Genomic DNA, 24,188 nt, shown 5'->3' on the forward strand with positions numbered 1-24,188 from the left:
CAAATATCTACTCCTGCTGGCAGGTTTTGCCAGGAGTAGGGGGCTGGGGGAGGGCTGGAGGGGACAAAGCCTATTCAGCTTGACCTGCCAGGTTCTGTTCCTGGTGTTTAAGAGGTGTGGTTTGAAAAGAACAAAGCCTCAAGATGGTGAAAGACTCACAAGTCAAGGCTCCAAGAGAGGAGTGGAGGCAGAAAGTGACATGAGCCATTCTAGGTAGTAGAATTGAACATCCCAAATGATGGGCCTTTCATATCCATAATGATAATAATAAAAATATCAATCCAAGCCAAATGGATTATTGTGAGATATTGTCAGTTTAAATGCAATGGATTGTTTTTAGGGGCTAAATCTGTTAGAAGATTAAATCTAGATTAAACCAGGAATCTCAGGTTCTCTCTAAGTCAGAGAAACCAGCTTTGCATCCTAATACAGAAACTCCTTTAGGAAATGTGTAAAATGGATGGAGGCAGTCATTACTTTGTCAATGTGTTAAGAAAACTTGAGCGATGCCGAAAACATTTCCCCAAGATTGCAGCTGAGATCTCCCAGACAGTGGATCAGAAACAGGGTCAGGAGGGAGCATGGCATAGGGTGCCGAGAGCTTTCTTTGCAGGTTTTTTGGGGGTAGGTGTGAAGTGGTCCCAAGGGACCCTGTGGTAGCTGAATTGTGCCTCATCTGAAGGAACTCCCTTTCCCACCCGACAGTCTACTAGGGTCGCCAAACCTTGCTTTTCCTGGTGTATGAGAACAGATAACTGATTTTGGAGTTGGTAAAACCTGGGTTTGAGTCCAGGGTCTGCCATTTATTGGCTGTGTGGCCTTGGGCAAGGTGCTCTATCTCTCTGAGTGTCCAGAGTATTGTTTTCTTTGTGAAGTGGGAGGAATGAAACTTCGGCCTCAGCCTCCTTGCGGGGAGAGGGGGGTTGGTGAAAATCATAGAGAAGTTAGAGGCCTGAGTGTATGAGGTCTAGTTACCATGATGATGCTTCTTCCCTGCCCCAGTTGGAGATAACTGGATTAGGCCTAAAACCTCAGGGTCAACCCTTCTGACTTCTCTCGAGCCTCCCATTCTACCCATCAGAAGATCTTGTTGGTTCCACCTTTGGAATCTGACCCCTGCCCGCCCCTCAGCCATAACCACCTGGTTCAGGTTGCTCATTAGTGTCCTAATTCCTCTACTCTGCCCCAGTTCATGTTCCACTTGGCAGCCAGGCAGATCCTATTCAAAGGTTAATTCGGTCAGGCAGCTCCTCTGCTCGAAACTGTCCTATGGCTCCCTCTCATTCCAGGCAAAAGCCACCTTTCTCACCAGTCAAGGGTAGATTTACCATCCAGGCCCCTCACTTGCCCAGGCTCCTTCCAAGGCCCTGAGTCAAACTTTTATTTGTAATTTTGATATTTTAAAAAAGGACAGCACCTTAAATTGCATAAGCTTCAGGTCCGTCCCTCACAGTGGCCTATAGAAGGCCTACACAATCCGGGCCCTGTGCCTCTCTGAACTTATCCCCCACCCTAGCCTCTGCTCACTCCATGGCAGCCACACTTGCCTCCTTGTAGGCACACTCAACATGCCAGGCACACTCCCACCTCAGGGCCTTTGCACTTGCTGCTCCTGGAAGGCACCCCTTCCCTGTGGGCCTTTGGGCAAACTATTCTACCTCTCTGGTCTTCCAGAGTGAGACTAGAAACCTTCCCACTCTGCCTTCTCTGGGGACTGAGGGGATCAGGAAACACAAGAAGAGGGCTTTCCAAAGTTAAGACCATGGTACCATGTCTGGAGAGCTTTGGAAGGGCAAGAGGAGGGGGAGGAAATGAGGCATTATGAAGAAGCCACAGGAGGCAGAGTTCTAAGGGTTCTGTCTGGGAGGAAAGAGGAGGGTCAGTGGCACTGACAAGAGTCAGGGAGATGCCCTCCAGTTGGGTCCGTTGGTTTCTCCCGAGAGAGTGGGCTCCTCTTGATGTCCCCAAGGAGGTGAGTTTCAGCTAAGGGAAGGAGAAGCTTGCTGAGGTCTTGCCTGGGTTGGAGTGATAGGGAGGTCCTTGTCAGTGGAGGTACATTAGCATTTACTGGTCAGATGTTGGATGTCTTCAGGGAGAAGGCATAGTGGAGTTGGGTAGGATTTAGTCATGAGGCTCCCCAGGGTCCCAACCCCACTCCTTGGAGGAGAGCCTGTGCCCCAATGGCCAGAGCCTGGCTAAAGACAGTAGCAACCCTGGCCCTCGGTATCTTCTTTTCTTTGGCCCCAACACCCTCTTCCCAAGATCAAGCCTCTTCCTGGGTCGGGTTGTCCTTGAGCAAATGGGCAGGCCCAGGGGATCTGAATGGTGCAGAGGGCGGCAGGATTACTGCCTTGCTCCTCCAAGGGGACCAAGCACTTCTGAGCTTTCTCCCTACTCCAGTCTCAGAGGGGTTGGGGGCAGAGCCCCTTACGGAGAGAGTCCAGTGAGGAGCGCCCACACGTAATGGTATAAGGGTACTGGCTCTGGGGTCGGATTGCCTGGATGCTTAGTGGATGTCTAATTCCTCTGAGCTGCTGTTTCTTCATCTGGTGAATGATAGCACCTTCCCCATAAGGCATATTGAGCAGTAAATGAAATACCTGTAAAGCACTTAGCATAGTGCCTGGCACTTCATAATTCACTCAATAATGTTAACTATTCATTTGTTCGTTCATTCACACCTATCTGTATTCTTCCCTGGGTGGGGCACTACAGGGACACATGGGCCCTGCCCCTGGGGAAACAGGACAGTGCCCAGAGGACTGTGTATGTGTGGCCAGGTGGGGGGGGTGTTGGCACAGAGGGGGTATCTGATTAAGTTGGGGTCCGAAAAGGCTTTCCTGGAAGGGGTGATGTCTAATAGGATTCTTAAACAATGAGGCAGTATCCAGTGTGGGGTGAGAGTGGGGAGCAGGAAAGGTATTCCGGGCAGAGAGGAAGAGCATGAGCAGAGGCTCAGAGGCATAAAACAGCCTGGTGTGTACTGGGGAGGGGCAGGGGTGGGCGGGAGGTCTGCAGGTTCTGGGCTGGAGTGTTGGGATGAGGCCTGCTAAAGAGCAGGGGCGTCATAGTGGGGGCTTGCATTTCATCATCTACAGACTGGGGGCAACCACGGTCCTTAACTCACAGGGTTGTTATGAGGACTCGGAGTTCACACTGGTATAGCGCATACCTAGGGGCCTGGTACATGGGGAGAACTCACTGTCAGCCATATGATTGCTTATAGATGTGTGTGGCAGGAAGACTCTTTTTTTTTTTTTAATTTATTTATTTTATTTATTTTTGGCTGCGTTGGGTCTTCGTTGCTGCGTGCGGGCTTTCTCTAGTTGCGGTGAGCAGGGGCTACTCTTTGTTGCGGTGAGAGGGCTTCTCATTGCGGTGGCTTCTCTTGTTGCGGAGCACGGGCTCTAGGCGCCTGGGCTTCAGTAGTTGTGGCACATGGGCTCAGTAGTTGTGGCTCGCGGGCTCTAGAGCGCAGGCTCAGTAGTTGCAGCGCATGGGCTTAGTTACTCCACGGCATGTGGGATCTTCCTGGACCAGGGCTCGAATCTGTGTCCCCTGCATTGGCAGGCAGATTCTTAACTACTGCACCACCAGGGAAGCCCCAGGAAGACTCTTCTGAGGGCAGGTGCATTGTAGGGGTGATGCTGGCATTGGGGAGGCCAGTCCATGGGACTGTCCAACTGCAGCCAGAGGACATAACCTTGAACTCCAGGCCTCCATCTCTGCGGCCTATCCCTTCTCAGCCTCTGAGCTGCCAAGGTCGAGGTGGAGGCTGCTGTTCTCCTGGGCCTGGGGGAAGGTTTAGTGAGTGGAAGGATCTTCTGGCAGGAAAGCTGGCCCCAGGGGAGCAGGGAGGACAGCGGAACAAGGCGGCTGCCATGCCAACTTTTTCCCGGGTGGCAAGGCATCGGAGCCAACAATGACTTAGGGTAAAGGGCATTCAGAAAAGGCCATCTCTCTCCCTCTCCTAATTCTTCCCTTCAACCAGTCTCTCCCTAACCTCCTCTTTTTTATTTCTATGTGTCTGCATCTCCTTTCACTGAAGCCACTCCTGGGGGTTAGGCACCCATAGGTGAGTTGCTACTATTGCTGACTCACCTGCCAGCCATCTGGTTCTCCTCCTGGGAGTCTCCACCCTCCCCCGCCAAAGGTGAAAGAAGGGGCCCAAATGCAAATGCCTGTACAGCTTGGCAGGTGACATTCCCGAATGAAGCAGGTGGCGGTGAACAGCAGTGGCAGGATTAAAGGGGTGCCTGCTTCAGCTGGCTGGCTGTTGCCCTGGTGGATGGGCTCAGGGTTGCCAGAGCTCCTGATTTTTCAAGAGCAGCTGGACATCTGGACCTTTGTGTGGGTAAAAGGATGCTGAAAGGGATTATCCCACTGCCTGAGAGCTGTGACAGGCCAGAACTGAGGACAAGGGAGTGTCCAATGAGATGCCACCTGCTGGGGCCAGACATCCACCCCCTCCCTGTCCCAGGGCTTACTGAGTCACTCATAGAGATGGGGGCACCCTCAAGAAGTGGACTAGACTGCCTCCCAGCTGGAGGCTCACTGAGCTACAAGTGTCACTTGAGTGTTTCCCATCCAAGATCCTTCATTCTTTCAACAAAGACTTAAGCACCATTCTGTGCTAGGTTTTGGGGTATAGCACCAAACAGATGAAAAAGGTTAGGGAAGTATTCTTTTTTGTTTGTTTGGTTTGTTTCTTCTTTTTTTTTTTTGATCGGCAGCTAAGTTTGCCATCAGTTTTATTTTCTTTTCCCCATCTTTGGCTTGATTGTGTCTTTTGGCTGGATACCCACCAAGAGGCAAACCCAGTTTACAGGTGACAAAATTAATTTCATATATATTTTTTTACTGTTATAATGTGGCTACTAGAAAAAATTTAATTATATATGTGGTTGTCATTGTATGCCTATTGGACAGCACTGCTGTATATGTTTCAGCCAAGTATTATATGTATATACATGTATGTGCACATATCTATAATATGGCTTATAATATATCATCGTTCCATAGCATCTATCACCCTCTTATTACCAAACACTTAGAGAGAACTGTTCAATGTCAAAATGAGTGCCAGCCTTTCAGCGTCAGCTGAAAGGGCTGCCTCCATCATCTGAAGTATCCACTTCCAAAGCAGAGAGTACCTGTTGACTCAGCCTGACTCATCTGCCTGACTGACCTTAGTCTGATGTTGCAGAGCCTTGGCAGAGATGACAAACCTCTTGGGAATGTTTTTATTTTTTTCTCTTAACCTTATTAGTTCAGAAAGGATTATAACCATCCTGCCAACGGGTATGCACTCCAAATGGCCACACATCCTGGATTAGGCAGGAAATGACTAGGAAAGTATTCTTGAGAGGGCTTGACAAGTATCTTCTGGAGCTCGTGAATTAGTGTGAACATGGAGATGAGGTCTATTTCTGACCTGGAGAATTTCTGATGTGGGAGGCCCATGCAAACAGCCCACGCTGGCTTGAAGGGATGACGGTGCTGGGAATCAGGGAGGAATAAGGGCAGTCCTGCATCCCCTCCCAGTGTTCTGAGGCCCTTGAAGGTAGGTGGAGGACCCCAGTGTTTCAGGGTTCCGAGTGTTGATGTAGGCAGGTGAGGGGAGGCTGGAGCTGTGGGGTGGCACAGGTGGCTATGCAGCCCAGCATACTACTTCAAGAAGCAGAGGGGCTAAGAACCTCTTACGGACTGACAGAGACCCTCACTACTCTGAGAGTCCAGGATAAAGCTCTCAACACCCCCCCAAATTTGGCATGTTGTCTACTGAAGACTCCAGCATCAAAAGCAAACAAAACCCCAGCATGAGTCAGAGTAAGAGCACCTCCCCCGGCCCATCGTCACGGCTAGTGAAGAGAAACTTCATTTTTCTCCCTTCTTCCTCCCCATCCCACCACAGTGGAGGAGCAAGGGTTCAAAAGGGGTCAGAGGAGACCTCTTGGAACTGGATATAAGTTGGAAAGTTTTAAACTGGACTGGACTGAATTTGAAAATCAAAGTGACCAGTTAGTTATTGGTTGGGACCTAGATGCTGAGATGAGAAAGGGGGATTTGATAGAGGTTAGTTGGATAAAAGAAAACACTTCATGTTTCTACATTTCAGTGAACCCGTTATGCATTATACACATTAGACCAAATATAGTGCTCTTTCTGTGCCAGGCACTCTTCTAAGTCTTTACATCTACTAGCTCACTTAAACCTCACAACCATCTCGGAGAGTGGGTGCTCTCATTACTTCCATTTTACAGATGAGGAAGCTGAGGCACAGTCAGGCTACGTGACTTTCCCAAGGTCACACAGCTGGTAAATAGCAGAGTCAAGACTCAAATTTCATAGCATGCAGGCCAGTCAGAGCATGTTTGTGGATCTGGGCTGTGGGCTGCCACTTTGAGGCTCGTGGTTTAGACATGAATTGGGAAGCTCTGTAGGGGGGAGGAGAGGACAGTTGGGGGAGCACTGAACTCGAGCAGGCCCATGGCCTACTTAAATCATGGAAGCAGGAGCAGGATCTTGGAGGCAGTCAAGCCCACCTTTTTCCCCATTTTACTACTGGGGAAAACCAAAAAGGGGGGTGGAACTTGCCCAGGGGCCCCATGGCTCAGGCCGCCTCTTCTTCCTAGGCTTCTCATGTGAATTTATATCCTAGGAATCAAGAAGCCTACAGGATGAAACTGTGCTCCTGTGGGTCTAGTCTGAAGGAGAGAGGGAAGGCGGGGCTCTGTCTTGGAGGCAGGATACCTAGGTTCAGGTCTCCTTCTCTTAGGGATGCCTGCCTGTCCCCAGGGGAGGGCCATCCTGGATTGGGGAGCAGCAGACACAAGCTTATCCTGGCCCAAAGGCCACCTCTTGCAGCTGTGCATAGTTGGGTGCTGGCCAGGGTGCTGAACCTGTATGGCCCCTTCCTCTTACAGCCTCGCTGAGGGGAGAAAAGGAAGAGAGAGGGAAGGGGATTCTCATATTTTTGTCCCTCAGAGACCGACATGACTGTTTTGGGTAGTGTTTAGTAGGAAAGCCTTGGGCTAGGATTTCTGTGGTCTTTGTGGCATAGGGAAGGTCACTCAACTGCTCTGGACCTGCTTTTTCATCTGTTCAATGGGGAGAGTAGCTCCCATCCTACCAAACTCAGAAGGCTGGGGCGAGCATCACTTGCGGTCAGAGCACAGAGTCCGAGGCCATTTCTGGGGCCCAGTGAAGCCTCTCAGGAGGTCACCCTTACAGAGAGGCTTTGTGGGCCTGTTTCTTCCTCTGTGGGATAGGGGTTGGGCTGTTTTCAGATGCTCTTAACCTGGGTGCTTGGGAGCTGTGGCTATAGGTGGAAGTGCTCAGAAACATGAGATACACTTTGCAAACAGGACTGACTTAGGACTCTTAGACCATCTTGGGAATTATGCAGCATTGCTCCTTTTTCATACAAGACCTGACTTGTTTTCCAGCTTCAGGAGTGGGTTTTGCCCACACTCCTCGTCTGGACAAGATGTGAGGTCTAGGTACAGCAGTTTTACTAAAAAGAGCACTGGTTTTAGAACCAGCTGACTCAGGTCCCCATCATGGTTCTGCCACCCCTAAAAGAGGAAACCCAGCACCACTTCAACTAATGCTGCTAACAGCGTTTACTCTGGGAGTAGCCAGGTGTACTACATGAGACAAGGAAAAGCCTAGCACACTGGGGACATCAGATACAAGTGTGTTTTCTTTGTTGGATAGCAGCCTAAGGTTCCCTTCCTCTTGTCAATGACTCAGTCTTATCTACCCATGTGGCTTCAGTAATGGTAGCTGGTAGCCACTGAGCTCCTGCTATCTATTTATAAGACACATTATTTGGTTGGACCCTGCAACAATCCTGAAGGTAGACGTGATGCTCATTTTGCAGATAAAGCCACATACCAGCAAAGGGAGGGCTGGAAGTCGCACCCACTCCTGCTTGATGCTGAGAGCCCTGCTTGGCTTTGAGCAAATTACTAGACCTTTCCAAACCCTCTTTTTCTGGCCTAGAAAATGGGGATAGTATTTCATTACAGTTGTTATGATTTGAAGATATAATGTATGCTATTTTACAAGGGTACATGCATATTTTAAAACATATATGAAACACATTTGAGTGATATGGGAGAAAAGAATAGAGAGGTTACAGGGGGTAAAACGGAAAAGACTTAAAATGAGGAGGTTCTTGCATGCGTCAGTCATAGTATGCCATCAATTGAGAAGACTGACTTGATTCTTTTCACCTGATATCCAGGTAAAGGAAAAAGATATAAGGTTTGTACACTAGAGAGTTTCAAACTTTAAAGTGCACACGAATCATCTGGGCAACTTGTTAAAATGCAGATTCTCATTTAATAAGCCTGGGTGGGGCCTGAGATTCCACATTTCTAGCAAGTTTGTAGGTGATACTGTTGGTGCTGCTGGTTTGAGTAGCAAGGATGTAGCCTTCCCTTCTCAGGAATTCTCAAACTGGTCTCGTCACATGAATCACCTGAGGAACTTGTAAAAAATGGACTTAAAGGCCCTTGCCTAGTGATTTGGATCCAGGTCTGGGTTGGGGTCCAGGATGTACTGTGTCCTTCAGGCAAGCATCTTAGGAGACCGGTAGGCCTGGGCAAGCTGGAGAAGCATGGCTGTGGTGCTCATCTCTATCAAGGCCCATGTTGTAGACAGACACGAGAGACTGGCTCATCAGACCCGTTCCAGATGTGCCTTCCTGAAGGGACAGGGAGGAAAAGGAAACAAGAACATTTCCCCAGGCCCCCTTGCAGCTGTGGTCTGGGAGGTGGCGCCGGCTCCAACTGCCGGATGCGTGCAGCTGAGCCTCGCATCTGGAGCTGAGCTGAGAGTGACGGCGGTCAAGGCGGCAGTGTGAGGGATCTACTTTCGGGCGCAGATCTAGGCAGTTGCTGTGAGGCTCTGGAGTTTCCTGATCCCCAGATCAAGGCAATGGTGATGGGATCTTGCTGACGTCTGCATCCGAATCTTGTTTAAAAAAGCTAAAGTAGTTTGTTTCCTGCAGCCCTCCCACTGTCTCCTCTCTCAGAACCCGTCATACTCACGACACTCACCTTACGTGGCTAATAGGGAGCACGGCCTATCCAATCTCCTCCATTAGACTGCGCCATCAGCCTAAGCAGAGACAGGCCCTGCCACTAGTGAGGTGTTCCAACCTCGTGTCATTGCCGCTCTCTGCACTCTAGGGTCTACCTTTAGTCACCTGGGTCTTGCCACTCCTCTCTGGCCACCACCCTCACTGCCTGCCACTTCTACTTGTGACACACCCTCTGGGTCAGGTTCAGGGTCCAGCACAGCTGGAGTGACTTAGTGTGTGCCTTGTGGTATCCCAAGGACAAACAAGAGCTGGGGGCTTGGATGCCTGCCTTTGAATCTCTCTTTTGGTGCAAAAAGTCAATAGTGGTCCATAAGCATGTTAAGTTTTATAAAAGACAAAGCTGAGGATATGCATGTGAGGGATCTTTCCTCTCCTTGGTGGTGGGACCTGTCTCATTGGAACTGCCCAAAGTAGACAAGATTAGAAGGTGACAGATATTCACTGCTCCACAGATTCTAATTTTTCTTCTGTGAAGAGGCATGGATCAGTAATAGAATGTCATTAATGAGAGTAGAGAGGGAGGCCATGAAGGAAGCTGGATTTCAAAGAATGAGGTTGTTATGGGGCTTGCTACCCACTTTCTAACTACATGTCAACAGGTACTGACCATCCAGCATAGGAATATAAAATCTGTTTTGAACATAATGCATTCTTAGAGTCAGGGTCTTGAGACCAATGATTTCACCATGGAGGCTGACAGAAGCTCATGACTAAGTAGATAAATGCAATGCAATGAAAAACACAGCCAGCTCTAACAATTAGGAAAGAGACAAGGCAAGGAAGAGAAGGTGGGAAGGTAGGGGCTGCCAGAGATGGTACACATGGTCTATGGCACTTCACTGAAAGACAAAGATTTAGAACCAGACCTTTATTTTACTTGTAAGCCACTGGATCAACAAAGAAATTTCAAACCAAGCAAAAGTGATGCCATGAATCATGCTAGACCCAGAAAGGTCATGGCAACTTCCCTACAGACAGGACCTTTTCTATATCACATCCAGCCCTGAAACTTCCCCAAAAGTCAAACCCAAACTCCTCTGTGGCTCACCAGCCGTGGTCATCCCAAGGTGGCTATTACCAAAGCCATAGTCTGCTCCCCAGGGGTGACTGTCTCTGGTCTCTGTTTTGCGTGACCTAGGTCAAAATTCTTTGTTTAAAAAAGCTGAAGTAGTTTCTGTGGAGAAACCAGAACCCTCACACTCTGCTGGTGGGAATGTAAAATGGTGCAGTCACTTTGGCAAACAGTCTGGCAGTTCCTCAAAACAATTAGTTATCATATGATCCGGCAACTCCACTCCTAGGTGATATACACAAGAGAACCAAAAACATATGACCACACAAAAACTTGTAAATAAATGTTCATAGAAGCCTTATTCATAATAGCCAAAAAGTGGGAACCACCTTAACTGTCCATCAGCTGATAAATGGATAAAGAAAATGTGGAATATCATTTAGCCATTAAAAGGAATGAATTACTGATACATGCTACAACATGGATGAACCCTGAAAACATTAAGTGAAAGAAGCCAGACATGAAAGACCACATATTGTGTGATTTCCACATGTAAGAACTGTCCAAAATAGGCACATCTTTAGAGACAGAATATAGACTAGTGGTTACCTGGGGCTGGGAGGAGGGAATGGGGAGTGACTGTTAATGGGCATGGGTTTTCTTTTTGGGGTGATGAAAATGTTCAGGAATCAGATATGGTGATGGATGCACAACACTGTGAATATACTAAAAACACTGAATTGTACACTTTAAAAAACGTGAACTTTATGGGTATGTGAATTATATCTCAATAAAGCTGTATTTTTAAAAAAGAGGAACAGGTTATTAAGTGCTGATGTTTATTGCTAAGGCTCCAACCTCTTGGGTTCCACAAAACATATACCTGAACCATTCCCTTTGGCTGCTTGGCTGGAAGGAGGGAAGTGGCCCAGACATACAACACATACCGACAGCCTGACTTGGAAGCTCCTGAAGGCCCCATTCACCTTCCCCCACATAACCAAGACATAGTCTGTGTTCCTCACTGTCCCTGATGCAAGGAGACCCACTCAAAAAACCTGCTGATTCTGCAGGTGGATCACTAAAGTTTCTATTTTCAGAAAACAGAATTATATTTATGGCTATCCTTTCCACTTTTACTATTAGAAAATCTAAGTGGCAAATTTATTGTTTCAATCTTGTCCTTTCCTTGAATCAGGGTCCTAAAAGTTATCTACCTCTCCCACTTGTCTGATGTTCCTTTAAATGCTTCGTTTTATAATAAAAGATGCTTTTATGAGCAAATTGCCCCAAGTCCTTCTGGTTGAAGGTATGATCCAGTTTCAAAACAAAAACGTTCCACCCATCAGCTGGCTCTTGAGGAAGACGACTATTAATGACTGCATTTGTAGCTCTGCCTGACCTCTGGGTCTTTCTCCAGAGCAGAGCTGTTGTAAAAGCTTCAAGGTGGTCTTTAACTAAATCAGTGCTTGAAATGGGGTCTGCCAGAAATGCCCAGGAAGCCAGCTCACGCGAGCCTCCATCTTGGATTGCCCCTGGGCACATATGCCTGTTTAGTTTACTCCTAACCCACTCTCAGACACAACAGACAGGCAATTCGGGCTACAGCATATTAGCAGACGCCTCAGGCGGCCCTCTGCCCACAGATAAATAATACATCCTAATTTAGGGGAAGGAATCCAAGGAGCTGAGAAGTTTAAGGACCCACCCGTGGCTGAAATGCTAGTTAGGGAGTGAAAGTGACTAGTGCCTTGATCTCTTGCCTCTTGAGTCTGGTGCTCTAGAGTGCTCTTTCCACTCCAGCACAGGGGTTCATCCCTGACCACACCTGTCAGGCCTCAGGCTGAAAAGCCTTCCTGGGTTGTTTCTTGCATCACTAGCTCCTTCATTCACCCCTATCACACACTCCCCCCAACCCGCCCCCTGCCACTGGCTTTCAGAGACCAGGCTCCCTGCTTATCCTGAAGTTCAGCACCACGCTGCTATGCTTGTGTCTGAGCCACAAGAGGGGTGAGAGGCACACAGTTGCGGACTCTGTAGGTAAGTACCACACAAAGCCTTGAACCTTTATTCTTTCCCTTTTGCCCCAGTTCCCAGGGGTCATCAGACATAGAAGCAGACACCAGAATGTTTTAGAGCAAGAAAGGCACACCTCAGATTTCGTAGGTAGACACGATGGCCCTGGGAGGGGAAGGGACCTGCTTAGGGTCACTCAGTAAGTTAGTGGCAAAAGGAGACTAGCCTTCAGGTCTGTTCTGTTTATTCCTCTGTTCATAGGCTGCCATTGCCCAGGTACAGAGGGACCCAGAGGACTGGCTCAGACAAGCAGAACTGGAAGATTTTGCCCTTTTCAGAATGATGCAGTCTTTCCACAATGTGCCTGTCCTTGAGAAAGTCATCCTTGTGGCCTATGGGGTTTCCAGTCACTCATTTTCATCCAGAAGCCAGACTGGGACCCATTCTTAGTGGTGTCAGGAGCAAGAGCAATTTATGAAAGGAAGGTGCCTGAGAAGCAAGAACAGGCCCTGGGTAGGAAAAAAGAGTCATTTAGCCCCTCAAACATTCGAACTCTCAAGTCTCATAAATGGAAGGAACTGAGCAGCAAAGAAGAGTGGGAGACTGGCAACATGATTTTTGTATTGACATTTGGTTCCTAATAATAACATCCAAAATGTGTTCTGTTCTTACAGTGCTGCAACCGGGACTGCATCGGGTCGAGGGTGTATGTTGCCGGAGTCTTCCCTGGGAAGTGGGGAGGAGCTGGTGGTGAGAGACACTGATTTCTCTTTGGGACCTATATGCAGCCAGGTGGACAGCTACAGCAGGTACCTTGGCCCTGGCAGGGGGTGGGGAGGCAATCCCAGCTGGCCTGCAAACACATGGGCAGAGTCCCTTGCCCCCAGCCCACAAGAAAACGGTTGCTGATGGGGCTAGCAGTGGCAGCTCCAGGAGAGTAGAGGGAAGGATGGTATGTTACATTCTTGAGGCCTTCACAGGTACATGTCATCGTAGCCCGGCGGGCGGAGATGGTCTGGGTTAGGTCTGTAATGGAAAGAGGGGCTGGTGAGTTGGGGCGATGGAGAGCCAGCGGCGCACGGGCACACAGGGTCCTGAATGGAGGGAGCCTGCCTCAGAATGATGTGGTGCTTTGTGCAGTTCAAGAGCATGCACTCTAGAGTTGGGTCTGAATTCTTATTCTCCCACCTTGGATAAGTTACTCCACCTTTCAGGGCCTTGATTTCTGCATCTGTGAAATGTGGACAGTAATATCTACCCACAAGTGTTGACATAAGGATCCAGTGAGTTCCTGACACATACAAAAAGTCCATTAAGTGTGAGTAGCAACCCCTCCTCTGAGTCCTCTGTGACGGGAGCTGGGGAAGGGAGGCACTGAGGAAGCTCCTGGAAGGCTCCAGGGAGGCATCAGGCAGGTGCCTGGAGGAGGCTCCACTCTCTTGGCAGCAGGGGACAGAGGTAGTGGTGACTGCGCCTGGCGTCAGACGCCTTCATTCCTGCAATGCTGAGCTGAGCTGCCATCAGGTCCTACTTCTCAGCATACCTGAGTGAATACCTACCCAGGTGGGCTGGTCCCAATGGGTCCAAAGGGGTCAAAGCGTGCTCCTGGGGGCACAGCGCCTGGAGGAAGCCGGTTTGGGAGGCCCGATGATGGGTCAATAAGTGCTCTTGGGAAGCCGGATCTCAGGGGATCCACGATCATGCCACCTCTCTGACGCCTGAAGCAAGAAGGAACGATGGGTAAGCAAATGTGGCAAGCAGCTGTTGGAGAAGGAGTGAAGGTGGTGAGAATGGACTAAAAATGACTGGGACATCAACTCTGGATGGTTCAAGCAGACATACACGGATGGCTGCCTGAGTGCCAGCAGGAAGTGGGCAAGAGCAACAACACAAAGAGCACACCTTCTCTGGCCATCAGGGCCTGTACTTTCAGCTCTACAGGCTCCCTGAACCCACAAAATTGAGATCCCTGCCATCTCCTGCACCCAAGGGGGACAATTCGATAAAGAGCGTGTGCCAGAACTTGTCAAGGTCAAGGCAGAACCATCACAAGGCTCTGCAGGCTACTACTTTAGGTCTAAGGACTAATGAACTGAGATAATTCATGATGCTAGCTCTTTTGCTGTTTCCTTCAAGGTCTCGGGGCAATCCATACTTTGGTTGTCCAAGTCTGGCTCTTGACAGCATCTGTCCCTCATGGAATTCCATGCATCCGACCTCAGGGCTCCAACTAGGATGAATAAGCTGGTGCTCCCCAGACTTTGAAGTCACTGTTCAAGCTTAACTGCAGACGTCTATGATTTCCCCATGGTCTAAAGGTGAGACACTCAAGCTGGGGACACTTTGCAGCAGAGGTTAAAATCTAAAAGCATTCAGAGAAGACAGTGCCTAGCTGAGGCTGAAATAACTTTGTTGGGGACTTGACAAGAACCACACCAGAGTCTAATGGGGATCAGAGACTCCCCTTACCGAGTGAGGTGACCTCTGAATAGCCCTGAACTGCCCTCAGGTCTGTAGCCCACCGTGTGCTCTTCAGTCTGCACCTGATAGATCCCCATGGTATCCTTCCAACCAAGGGACAGCTGCTGTCTTCCACCAAAACAAGCAGGGCCAGAAAACAACAGAGGAGCTGCCCACTGGGCTTGCTCAGCCACTCCCCAACACTCAGAGCCCTCCTGCACTGCTCCAGGTACAGCAGAGCAGAGCGGTGGCAATGCTTTCTCAGCCACTCAGCAACAACTGCTTCCTTCACCCCAAAGGAAGACTGATGAAAAGCTCTAAAATTAGAAGATGAGCTTGGGCTGAAAGGCCATAAGAGCAAGTCGTGTTGCTGTCACCTCCCCAGCAGTACTCACCCAAAGGGGTCTAGGTCCTCTCCCCCGACAGCAAACGGGCCCAGGGGATCACACCTGAAACAAACAAGGGACAATTACTGGAAGTCCCAGAGCAGCCTGGGCTCCCAGAGGTCCAAACCTGATGCCTTTGGGGACACAAATGTACTCCCAGGCATGGGGGACAGGGGAAGCCCCTGCGTGAGACCAGAACACAAGGGATATTTCAAAGTGGTCCTTGGCACAGACTAACACTGAAATTATTACAATGGCAATTACGCGAAAAGAGCTGGACATAAAACTAGAAACATGGAGGATCCCAGTAATGTAGAAAGATAAAAATATGAACAGTGGCAACCAGATAAATTCTATTTTATTCATACCTTTCCCAGGCTCCTAAAGTTTGTACAAAGAACCAAGAACATTTAGATCAGAAAAATACTATTCTAAAACCCCAAACCAAAAGCTCAGATTTAAAAGCTTCGAAGGGTGGAGTGAGATGGGTGCTCATATACAACTAGAACTGTGCTTCTCAACCTTTTTCTCATTATGGCCCCTGCATGAAATGCTAATATCACAGATACTGCACTGGATAGCCACAAACCATTGTAATTTCTAAGATTTTTTTCACCCCCCAACCAAGAACCAATTTTTGCCCACACTGAGACTGCAGGAGCCAGGAGAATAAATTAGTGTGTGCTTTGCGGAGACCAAGTCTATACCAATATATATATACACGCAAAATATATCTGTCTCTCAAAAGCCTTCTGTATCTTTACATTCTGTGATCTGATACTTTTATGCCTAGGTATCCATCTTAAAAAAATAATACATAATTCAAATGAAAATATCACCATAAAGACTTTAACCAAGGGAACAGGATTGGCTGTAAATGGGGACCAGTTAGGCAGATCATGGTAATGCAGCCATGGAAACAATGTTCTTAGAATGTTTTAAAATGATGTGGAAAAATGTTTATGCTCCAGTGTTAACTGTGGGAGAAAAGGGGATTATCAACAGCCTAGGAAATCAACTATGAAAAATGTGTGTGTGTGTGTGTATAAATAAAACTAGAAAGAAGCATAACTGAAAATATAAACAGTGACAGTTAAACCTGGGAGAAGTTTCTTCTTTATATTTTCCTGTTTTTTCTATATAGGATATGGCTATGGATATAATAAAACAAAGAAGATTTGGTATTTGAAAAAGTGTGCTTTGGAATCTGCTTAGAGCCCCAGTGAGCAATACAAACCTGACAGTTCTGGGGCATGGGAGACCTCAGAAAAGCCTGGTAAATAGCAGCTAATCAAAGCTTACAGGTAAGAAGCCATTAATTAAGCAACTAGGAAAATAATCCAAAAGTAGGTGCTTCTCCAGGTAGTTCTACCTTATGAGCTGGAAAGGAAACCATGATTTAGATGGACATGGCTTCCAAGGGAAGCAATTTTTCCCGACCTAGGTTATTGTTTCCAAGCCATGGTTCACGGAGCTGGCAGTTCAAACCTTCTGGTGGCCTCCCAACAACCTGCCTCACTGGACAGACCAAGTGGTGCAGAGGACAGCAAGCATTTTACACTTGTCTCCACAAACTGCCCCCTACAGAGCAGCAAGCAGAAGGAGCTTCTAGTGGCTATAAAAATGACTTGGAAAACAGAGCCTTGATGGCTCCTGAAACATGGAGCCACCTCTGTTTTCTCTCCTAGGCCACAGAGCATGGGGAGGAAAGAAGAGATAGAGAACAATGGAGGCTAGAAAGGCAGCTGCCAGGCCCACCCCAACAATCTGCTTTCCTGCAATTGTCACGGCATATCCTTTAGGCTCACACTCAACACAGTCTAACTGCAACACATGCACGCTTCTGTGAGCTCATTATATACACGCCCAGATCCTATTATAAAACAGTCTCAGTACTGGATATGCTGAATGAGGCTCTCGGGATTAAAAAAAAAGAAGAAGTTAATTTTTGTAAATGGTCTCTAGAATCAAGCCCCTAAAACTTCATCTAGTAATCAGCTGAAAGAGAGTGCTGTACACTAAATGCTGTAGGCGCAACTGCCTAGTGGGCCCACTGGACAGTAAGGCCTAGCTTCAAAACGGGCCCTTTGGGATTGGGGCCCTTTGAAGGCCCTTTGGGATTTGGGGGTGATCCTGACCGCACACAATTCCTCCTTATGTGCTCTCCTCTTAGATAAAAACAACACGCCTCTCTTGGGCACACAAATCCTGTTGACGCCATTCTTATGGCTGAGGTGGTCTGGTGAACAGGAAAAACCTCAGGACTCTGGGTGGGGGATTGTCTGGCTGGTTGGCAGGGGTCTGGCTGGTTTGCACCTCAGTCTTCTACGATGGAAAATCTAAGTAGTAACACTCAAAGAGTCTGCTGTCATGGTGAAACATAGTATTGGACATGAACAGGTTTGTTGACAGGAAAGGCCTGGAAGAATGGAATAATAGCAGCTGCCGATATTTACTGACAGCTTGCTTTGTGTCGGGCACCATGCTAAATTTAGTTTTTAAAATTTAATTTTCTGAATAGGTAATGCCTTCACCAGTTTCAAAATTCAAAACAATACACAGACTGAATTCAAAATTCAAAGGATACACAGATCCATAATCTTAGGCTGGATGTGTTTTGGAATTCACAATTTTTCATGTTTCAGAAAGGTCAGATGAATATACCTAACATATTATTGTGTAGTACCCTATAACCAATACCTTAATATTTCTGCAAAATGAATGAGAATTCACACAAAATGAACATATAAGGAGCTTAATGCCACTTCAGTTCAGGTTTTGCTACCAAACAAGGTGTGGCACCAATCTTATGAAAAAAACAAAACAAAACAAAACAATCAACAACGCCGGGTTTTCAAAGCTCTTCTGATTTCAGAGTTGTAAGATAAGAGATTGTGGACCCGTACAAGTAAAAAAAATCTCCCTCTTAGCCCTGTCCTCCAGGCTACCCACAGACAACTAATGACATCAGTTTCATGTATGTTCTTCCAAAGATACTTTGCATATATGAGCAAATATGCATTTCCCCTACTTTTTAAACAGACGGATGTGCTGAGCTCCTTATAAATATTACCTTATTTTATATTTGCAATAGCCCTCTGAGGAAGTACAATTTTTTTCCTATTTTACAAGTGAGGAAACTGAGGCTCAGAGAAGCAAGTGTTCTTACACAAGGCCAGATGGGTAGTAAGTGGCCAAGAATGAATTCACACTAGGTTTACCCAACTTCAAAAGCCATGACCTTTTAATTGGTGTGTTGAGATCATTTACATTTAATGTGGTATGTTTAGATTTAGATCTGCCATTTTACTATTGCTTTTCCAATTGTTCTCTCTTTTTTCCTCTATTTTCTCTCTTTTTAATTCAACTTCAGAGTTTTTGACTAGATCTCTTCGTAGTTTTTTCAGTGGTTGCTTGAGGGATTACAATAAACAGATGTGACTTTTCACAGTCTACTGAGAAACAGTATATTACATATTACCCTTTCAAGTCGAAGGTAAAAACCTTATCAGCGTAAGTAAGTCCTTTCATTCACCTTCCTTGTCTTATATAACATACAATATTGTCGTATTATATGACATATATAACTACAATGAATTTGTTCTAATTTTTGCTTTCAATTATAAAACATGTTTTAGAGAATTCAAGAGAACTGTCTATTATGTTTATCTAGATATTTACCATTCTTATTGCTCTTCCTTTATTCCTGATGTTCCAAGTGTCTATCTGGTATCCCTTCCCTTCTGTCTGAAGAACTTTCGTTAGCAATTCCTTCTGAGAAGATCTGTTGACTATGAATTCTCTTCATATCCTTTTACTAAGAATATCTTAAAATCCTTCAGAAATAAAGATGATGTATTTGCTGGACATAGAATTCTGGGTCTGACAATCCTTTTTTCTCCATACTTTAAGAATGGTGGTCTACTTATTTCTGGTTTCCATGTATTCTGATGAGAAATCCATAATCATTCAAATTCTTATTCCTCTATAAGCAATGTGTTTTTTTCTCTAGTTGCTTTCATGACTTTCATTTTTAGCAATTTGATTATGTTTGAGCATGGACTTCTTTGGGTTTATCCTACTTAGGATTTGCTGAGCTTTTTAAATCTGTAGGTTTATGTCTTTTGCCAAATCTGAGAAGTTTTCAGCCATTATTTTCTTCAAATAATTTTTCTGTACTTCACTGTTTCTCCTCTCCTCCTAAGACTTTCATGACCACAGTGTCAGCTCTTTTATAATTGTCCCACAGGTTCCTGAAACTTTATTTTAAAATATTTTTTCTCTCTGTTGTTCAGATGATTTCTACTGATTTATTTCAAGTATTTAATCTCTCCTCTGTTATCTCTATTCTGCTACTGATTCATCCAGAGAAATTATTTTGATTACTGCATTATTATTTTTCAGTTCTAAAATTTCCATTGGGTTCTTTTTTGTACCTTGTTTCTTTGCTGAGACTATCTATCATTCCATTTGTTTCTAGACTGCCCTCACTTCTCTAAGCATTTTTATAATAGCTGCTTTATATCTCTGTCACGTAATTATTCCAACATTTGCATCACATTGGAATATTGGCATCTGTTGATTGTCTTTTTGTGAGCTGAAATTTTCTTGATTCTTTGTATGCCCAATAATTTTGAACATTTTGTCATGAGGTTTGGGGAGAATCCTGGTATTTTTGTCTTAGCAGGCAATCGACCCAGCTGGGTTTGGGATCCAAGTTCAGGTTTCAATGTCAGTTCTGTTTGGAAAGCCTTTGCAGTGCTATCCAGCTGTGTACCACGTATGTGCTAACCAGTGGTCAGTCTGAGACCTGGCAGTGGGCTATCCTGTAGTTCTGTTCTCAAAGTCTTTGGTGTGCTATTTACAATCAGATCCACTTATGTACAGTTTGCAGGTAAGGCCTGGAGTCCATAAGTTTATGGAGTTGCTTTCTGAACTCTTCCGTTTCTGTGATCTATCTCCTTGATACCTTCCAGTTCCCTGGGGCTCCTCTTTTGGTCCTCTGGCCAGAAAGCTGGGACACTGCTTACCTTGCTCTGCCATGTACTTCCCCTGACAGTGCCTGTGTCCACATGCCTGTATCAAATGGAGGGAGAACAAAGAAAGAAAAAAAAGCAACAGTGGTTCACTCCATACTCTTGACACAAGTCTTATTGGAAAGGAAGGGTCTTCTCCCTCAGTTTTAAGTTTGTGGACTGTCACATGCTGGGGTATAAAACAATGGAAAAGGAAGAAGAAACACGGGAGATTTTCCTCATTCTCTCTTGAGCACTAGACCCCATTCCCACTCCTTTAGCCAGAATGGAGGGCTGTCCTGGAGTGCTCTCTTTCCATGCCAATATCTAATTCCTTGTTTTGGGCTTCCTTGAGTTCATACTGGAGGCCAGTATGGTGGTATTTCAACCTCTGGTCTTCTTTCCCAATCTATCTGCTACTACTTTTCAGCATCCTCAAATAATTGCTCCATGCATTCTATATAGATGCAGTCAGTGGGAAAGTCAGGAAGGAGTGTGCTTATTCCAGAACCAGAGTCTTCCAAACCTAGGCTCTTAACCAGTACAGAACATCAATATGGCTGCTTTCAACACAGCTGCTGGTCTGCACCCACTGGTGATCACCAGGCATGAACGCAAAGCTCTCCATATGCACATCAAAATTCTTTAGGAGTGCCGGCTGTGCTTTCACAGTGCATCCAGCAGCAATTACCTGAAGATTTCTAGACCCTGATCCCTGAGTCAGTTTTCATGGCATTGTTTGAACCACCTAGGCCAGTTCTGTTCAAGTTGTAATGTGCACATGAATCAGTGGGAGAATCTTGCTAAAATGTAGGTTTTAATTCAGAAGATCAGGGATGGGACCTGAGATCCTTCATTTTCTGAAAGCTCCCACATGATCTGGCATTGCTGGTCTGGAGACCACCAATGGCTAGGCTGCATCCCAGCGAGGGTACAAGCTGGGGAATTTTTGTGGTCTGGGTTTATTTGCTTTGTCCTGCCAAGTGTGGAAACTTAGGACTGGGAAAATGGAAATGCTGATAGCCATAGACAACAGTGTGTGCACATAAACAAGGAGAGCACCAGTTATGTGCTCTGAGCAAGCACGGCACTACACCTTTCCTTTTCCCCACCCCTCGATGAACTCATAGGATAGGATATCCTATGAGTTCAAAGGTGAACTGGGGACTGAGAATGGTTGGAAAATACTACATTTAGGCTAAGTGAACAAAGATTTTCAAAAGAGAAAGAAAATATATGCATATACTAAAAAATTTTAAGAAAAATGTCACCCGTCATCTGACTCTAACACCATGACTATTTTTGCTATTCTTTCCTAGTCTTTTTAGAAGCATATTTTTAGACAATTATAATAAATATAATTTTAGATCTGTTTTCCTACACTTGTGTCCTATATTTCTCATGTTGTTTGTCTTTGCTATTAACATTTTTAATGGCCAAATAATAGTCACTCAAGTGAAGCAAATTTTTAAAATTTACTTAATTTTCTACTGTAGGTATTGGGGTATTGCTTCTGGTGTGTGTTAACTATAAATAATGCTGTAATGAATAACTTTCATGCTCATATTTTTTTCCAGGTTAGAAATCGATAACTGTTATTCTTTGCCCATCCGACCACTGTATGATGGGAACAGACAACCTATTTCTCTGGTCAAGAGACAGAAAGCAGTTGTACTCAGGAGCTTCAACTGTACCTGATTTAGATGATTTACAAGGTTAGATTGAGGTCCTTTAAGCTGATGAGATTTAAATAAGATTTTAGGCTGAGCTGATACAGTAATGGCAAAAGCCTCCTCAGAACGCTGGGGGAGGGGAAATGTATTTTGCCTTTGGTAGAAATGTCCTCCTCTCAAGATTCCACACCCCTTAATCCCCAGAATCTGTGAGTGGGATGAGAAATCACTCCTGCATTTATGTTTTATGGCACAGTTGACCTCAAAAAGGGGGGATTGGGCTTCCCTGGTGGCGCAGTGGTTGAGAGTCCGCCTGCCGATGCAGGGGACATGGGTTCGTGCCCCGGTCCGGGAAGATCCCACATGCCGCGGAGCGGCTAGGCCCGTGAGCCATGGCCGCTGAGCCTGCGCGTCCGGAGCCTGTGCTCCACAACGGGAGAGGCCCCAACAGTGACAGGCCCATGTACCGGAAAAAAAAAAAGGGGGGGGGGAATTATCTGGGTGAGCTAATCTAATCATATGGACCTTTAAAAGCAGAGAACTTTCTCTAGCTGGTGGCAGAAGTAAAGGTGGAAGGGAAGATTTGAAGCATGAGAAGAACCTGACACACTGCTGTTGGCTTTAAATATGGAGGCAGCCACGTGAGAAGAAATGCAAGAGGTTTAAGGAGGTGAGAGAGAGGCCTCCAGCCAATAGCCAGTGAGGAATGGGGTAACAAGAAACTGAATTTGGGTTCAGTTAGCTTACAAATGTTATGTGGATGATGCCTTTCTAAATAATTTAAAAGAAAAAGACTCACTCCAGCAGTGAAAAGGATGTGGAAATGACACCAAAATATAGGGGGAATGCGAATTAATACTACTGTTTAGGGAGGCAACTGGGCAATACGTATCAAAATCTTTAAAAAGAGGCTTAGTCCTTAACATATTAATTCTACTGTCAGGAATGCATGCTAAGGAAATATTCAGATGTGTTCTAAGTTGCACGAAAAGTATGTTCCCTGAAGCGTTACCTATGGTAGCCCCAAATTAGAAATGACTTGGGCTAAAAAAAAAAAAAACTCCTTGCATCATCCTTGCTTTTTCTTCCCATCATCAGGCCAACCCATAAGCAAGTCCTGTATAGTATACTTCCAAATATATCCCAGATCATCTACATAACTGCCACCACCTACCACCTACCATCATTATTTCTTGCCTGGGTGCCTGTGTCAGCCCCTTATCTGGTCTTTCTGTTTCTACTCTTGTCCCTCTCTAATCCATTCTCTACAAAGGAGCCAGAAGAATTAAAAAAAAAAAAAAAAAAAGGTAAATAATATCAAGTCTCAAGTCCCTCTCTTGCTAAATACACCTAGTAGCTTCCCTGCTCCTAACAATGACCCAGGCTCTACACAAACTGTCCTTTGCTTACCCCTACAGTGTCATCTCCCATCACTCTTCTGCACCATGCTCCAACCATACTAGCTTTCTCTTTGTTCTTGGAATAATCCAAGCCAAGACCGTTTCTTTTGAAGCAACTGCTGATATAGGTGCCAAAAGGAGAAAATATCCCTTTGAATCCCACACCAATGTTTATGAGCTGTGTTTCTTTGGGCAAGTTGATTAACCTCTCTGTGTCTCAGTTTTCTTTTCTATAAAATGGGGATAACACTAGCACCTATCTCTCATTCTCTTGTTAATGAAGGTTAAAAGAGATTATACTTTATACTTAACGTAATAGCTCAGCACACAGTAAAGGCTCAATAAATATTACCTATGTTAGTTGCCAGAATCTAAGTGGGATCCCTTAAAAAAAAAAAAAAAAGTCAATGGTTAAAGGGGTCCCAAATTGATCACTTGCTAACCAAAACATTTTGATGGCTTCCATTACCCCAGGATCAAACCCAGCTCCTTAGCACATAAGGCCCCTTGTGATGTGGCCCCCATGTTCACCTATTCTCCCTTCACATGCCAGCACAAGTAATATATAACCCCCTGATCCCTCCCCTGCCTACAAACACACACACACACACACACACACGATAAGATGATTTCATAGGCCCATTTGTATCCACTGTTCCCTTGGCCACAAATGCCAATTACTCCCAATACTACAGATTTTTTATTAGTCCTTTAAAATTTAGTTCATCATGCATTATCTCAGTGAAGCCCTTCCTTCTATATCCTATCTCAACTCAGTCCTTCATAATAATCAACCTTTTCTGAGCAGAAGACCTCAGACATACTTCTTTCACGATTTTAAAAAGAGTTAACGGTCTGGAATAAAAGGGGCAATCAGCCCTAATCGACTGTGAACTCCTTGAAAGTTAGGTCCATACCTCATCATGTTTTCCCAGTGCCTAGCACAGTATCTGACACATAATTGACACTTAGACCCACTTGGAGCTAAGAAATTGTGTAAAGGATAAAAGCAAAGATTTCAGAGTTTGACCCAAGTTCAAATTCTGGCTTCACCATTTAACAGCTGTCTGACCTAGGGCAAATCATGAAATCTCTAAGCCTTAGTTTTCTCCCC

The 24,188-nt window shown here is 45.8% G+C and overlaps 1 protein-coding gene across 2 annotated transcripts in view; it reads right to left on the reverse strand.

Annotated features, from left to right (window-relative positions):
• Window positions 1-12,741: 12,741 nt before the first annotated feature.
• The window catches only part of PSMF1 (proteasome inhibitor subunit 1), a 52,300-nt gene continuing 40,853 nt past the window's right edge, over window positions 12,742-24,188 (reverse strand). The window contains exons 5-7 of one of the 2 annotated variants that reach the window (XM_022592794.2): window positions 14,996-15,049; window positions 13,700-13,858; window positions 12,742-13,166 (exon numbers count right to left, since the gene is read on the reverse strand). In XM_022592794.2, coding sequence (XP_022448502.1) covers window positions 13,115-13,166; window positions 13,700-13,858; window positions 14,996-15,049 — 265 coding nt within the window. In that variant the 3' untranslated portion in view covers window positions 12,742-13,114. Of the gene's footprint in view, window positions 13,167-13,699; window positions 13,859-14,995; window positions 15,050-18,667; window positions 20,063-24,188 lie in introns of those variants that run through there. The other variant, XR_016387899.1, reaches the window with a different exon arrangement.

This window comes from Delphinapterus leucas, chromosome 15, assembly GCF_059928025.1.
Source record: "Delphinapterus leucas isolate spDelLeu-1000000601 "Yukka" chromosome 15, BTC_Dleu_Yukka2, whole genome shotgun sequence".
In the NCBI taxonomy this organism is placed as follows: domain Eukaryota; kingdom Metazoa; phylum Chordata; class Mammalia; order Artiodactyla; family Monodontidae; genus Delphinapterus; species Delphinapterus leucas.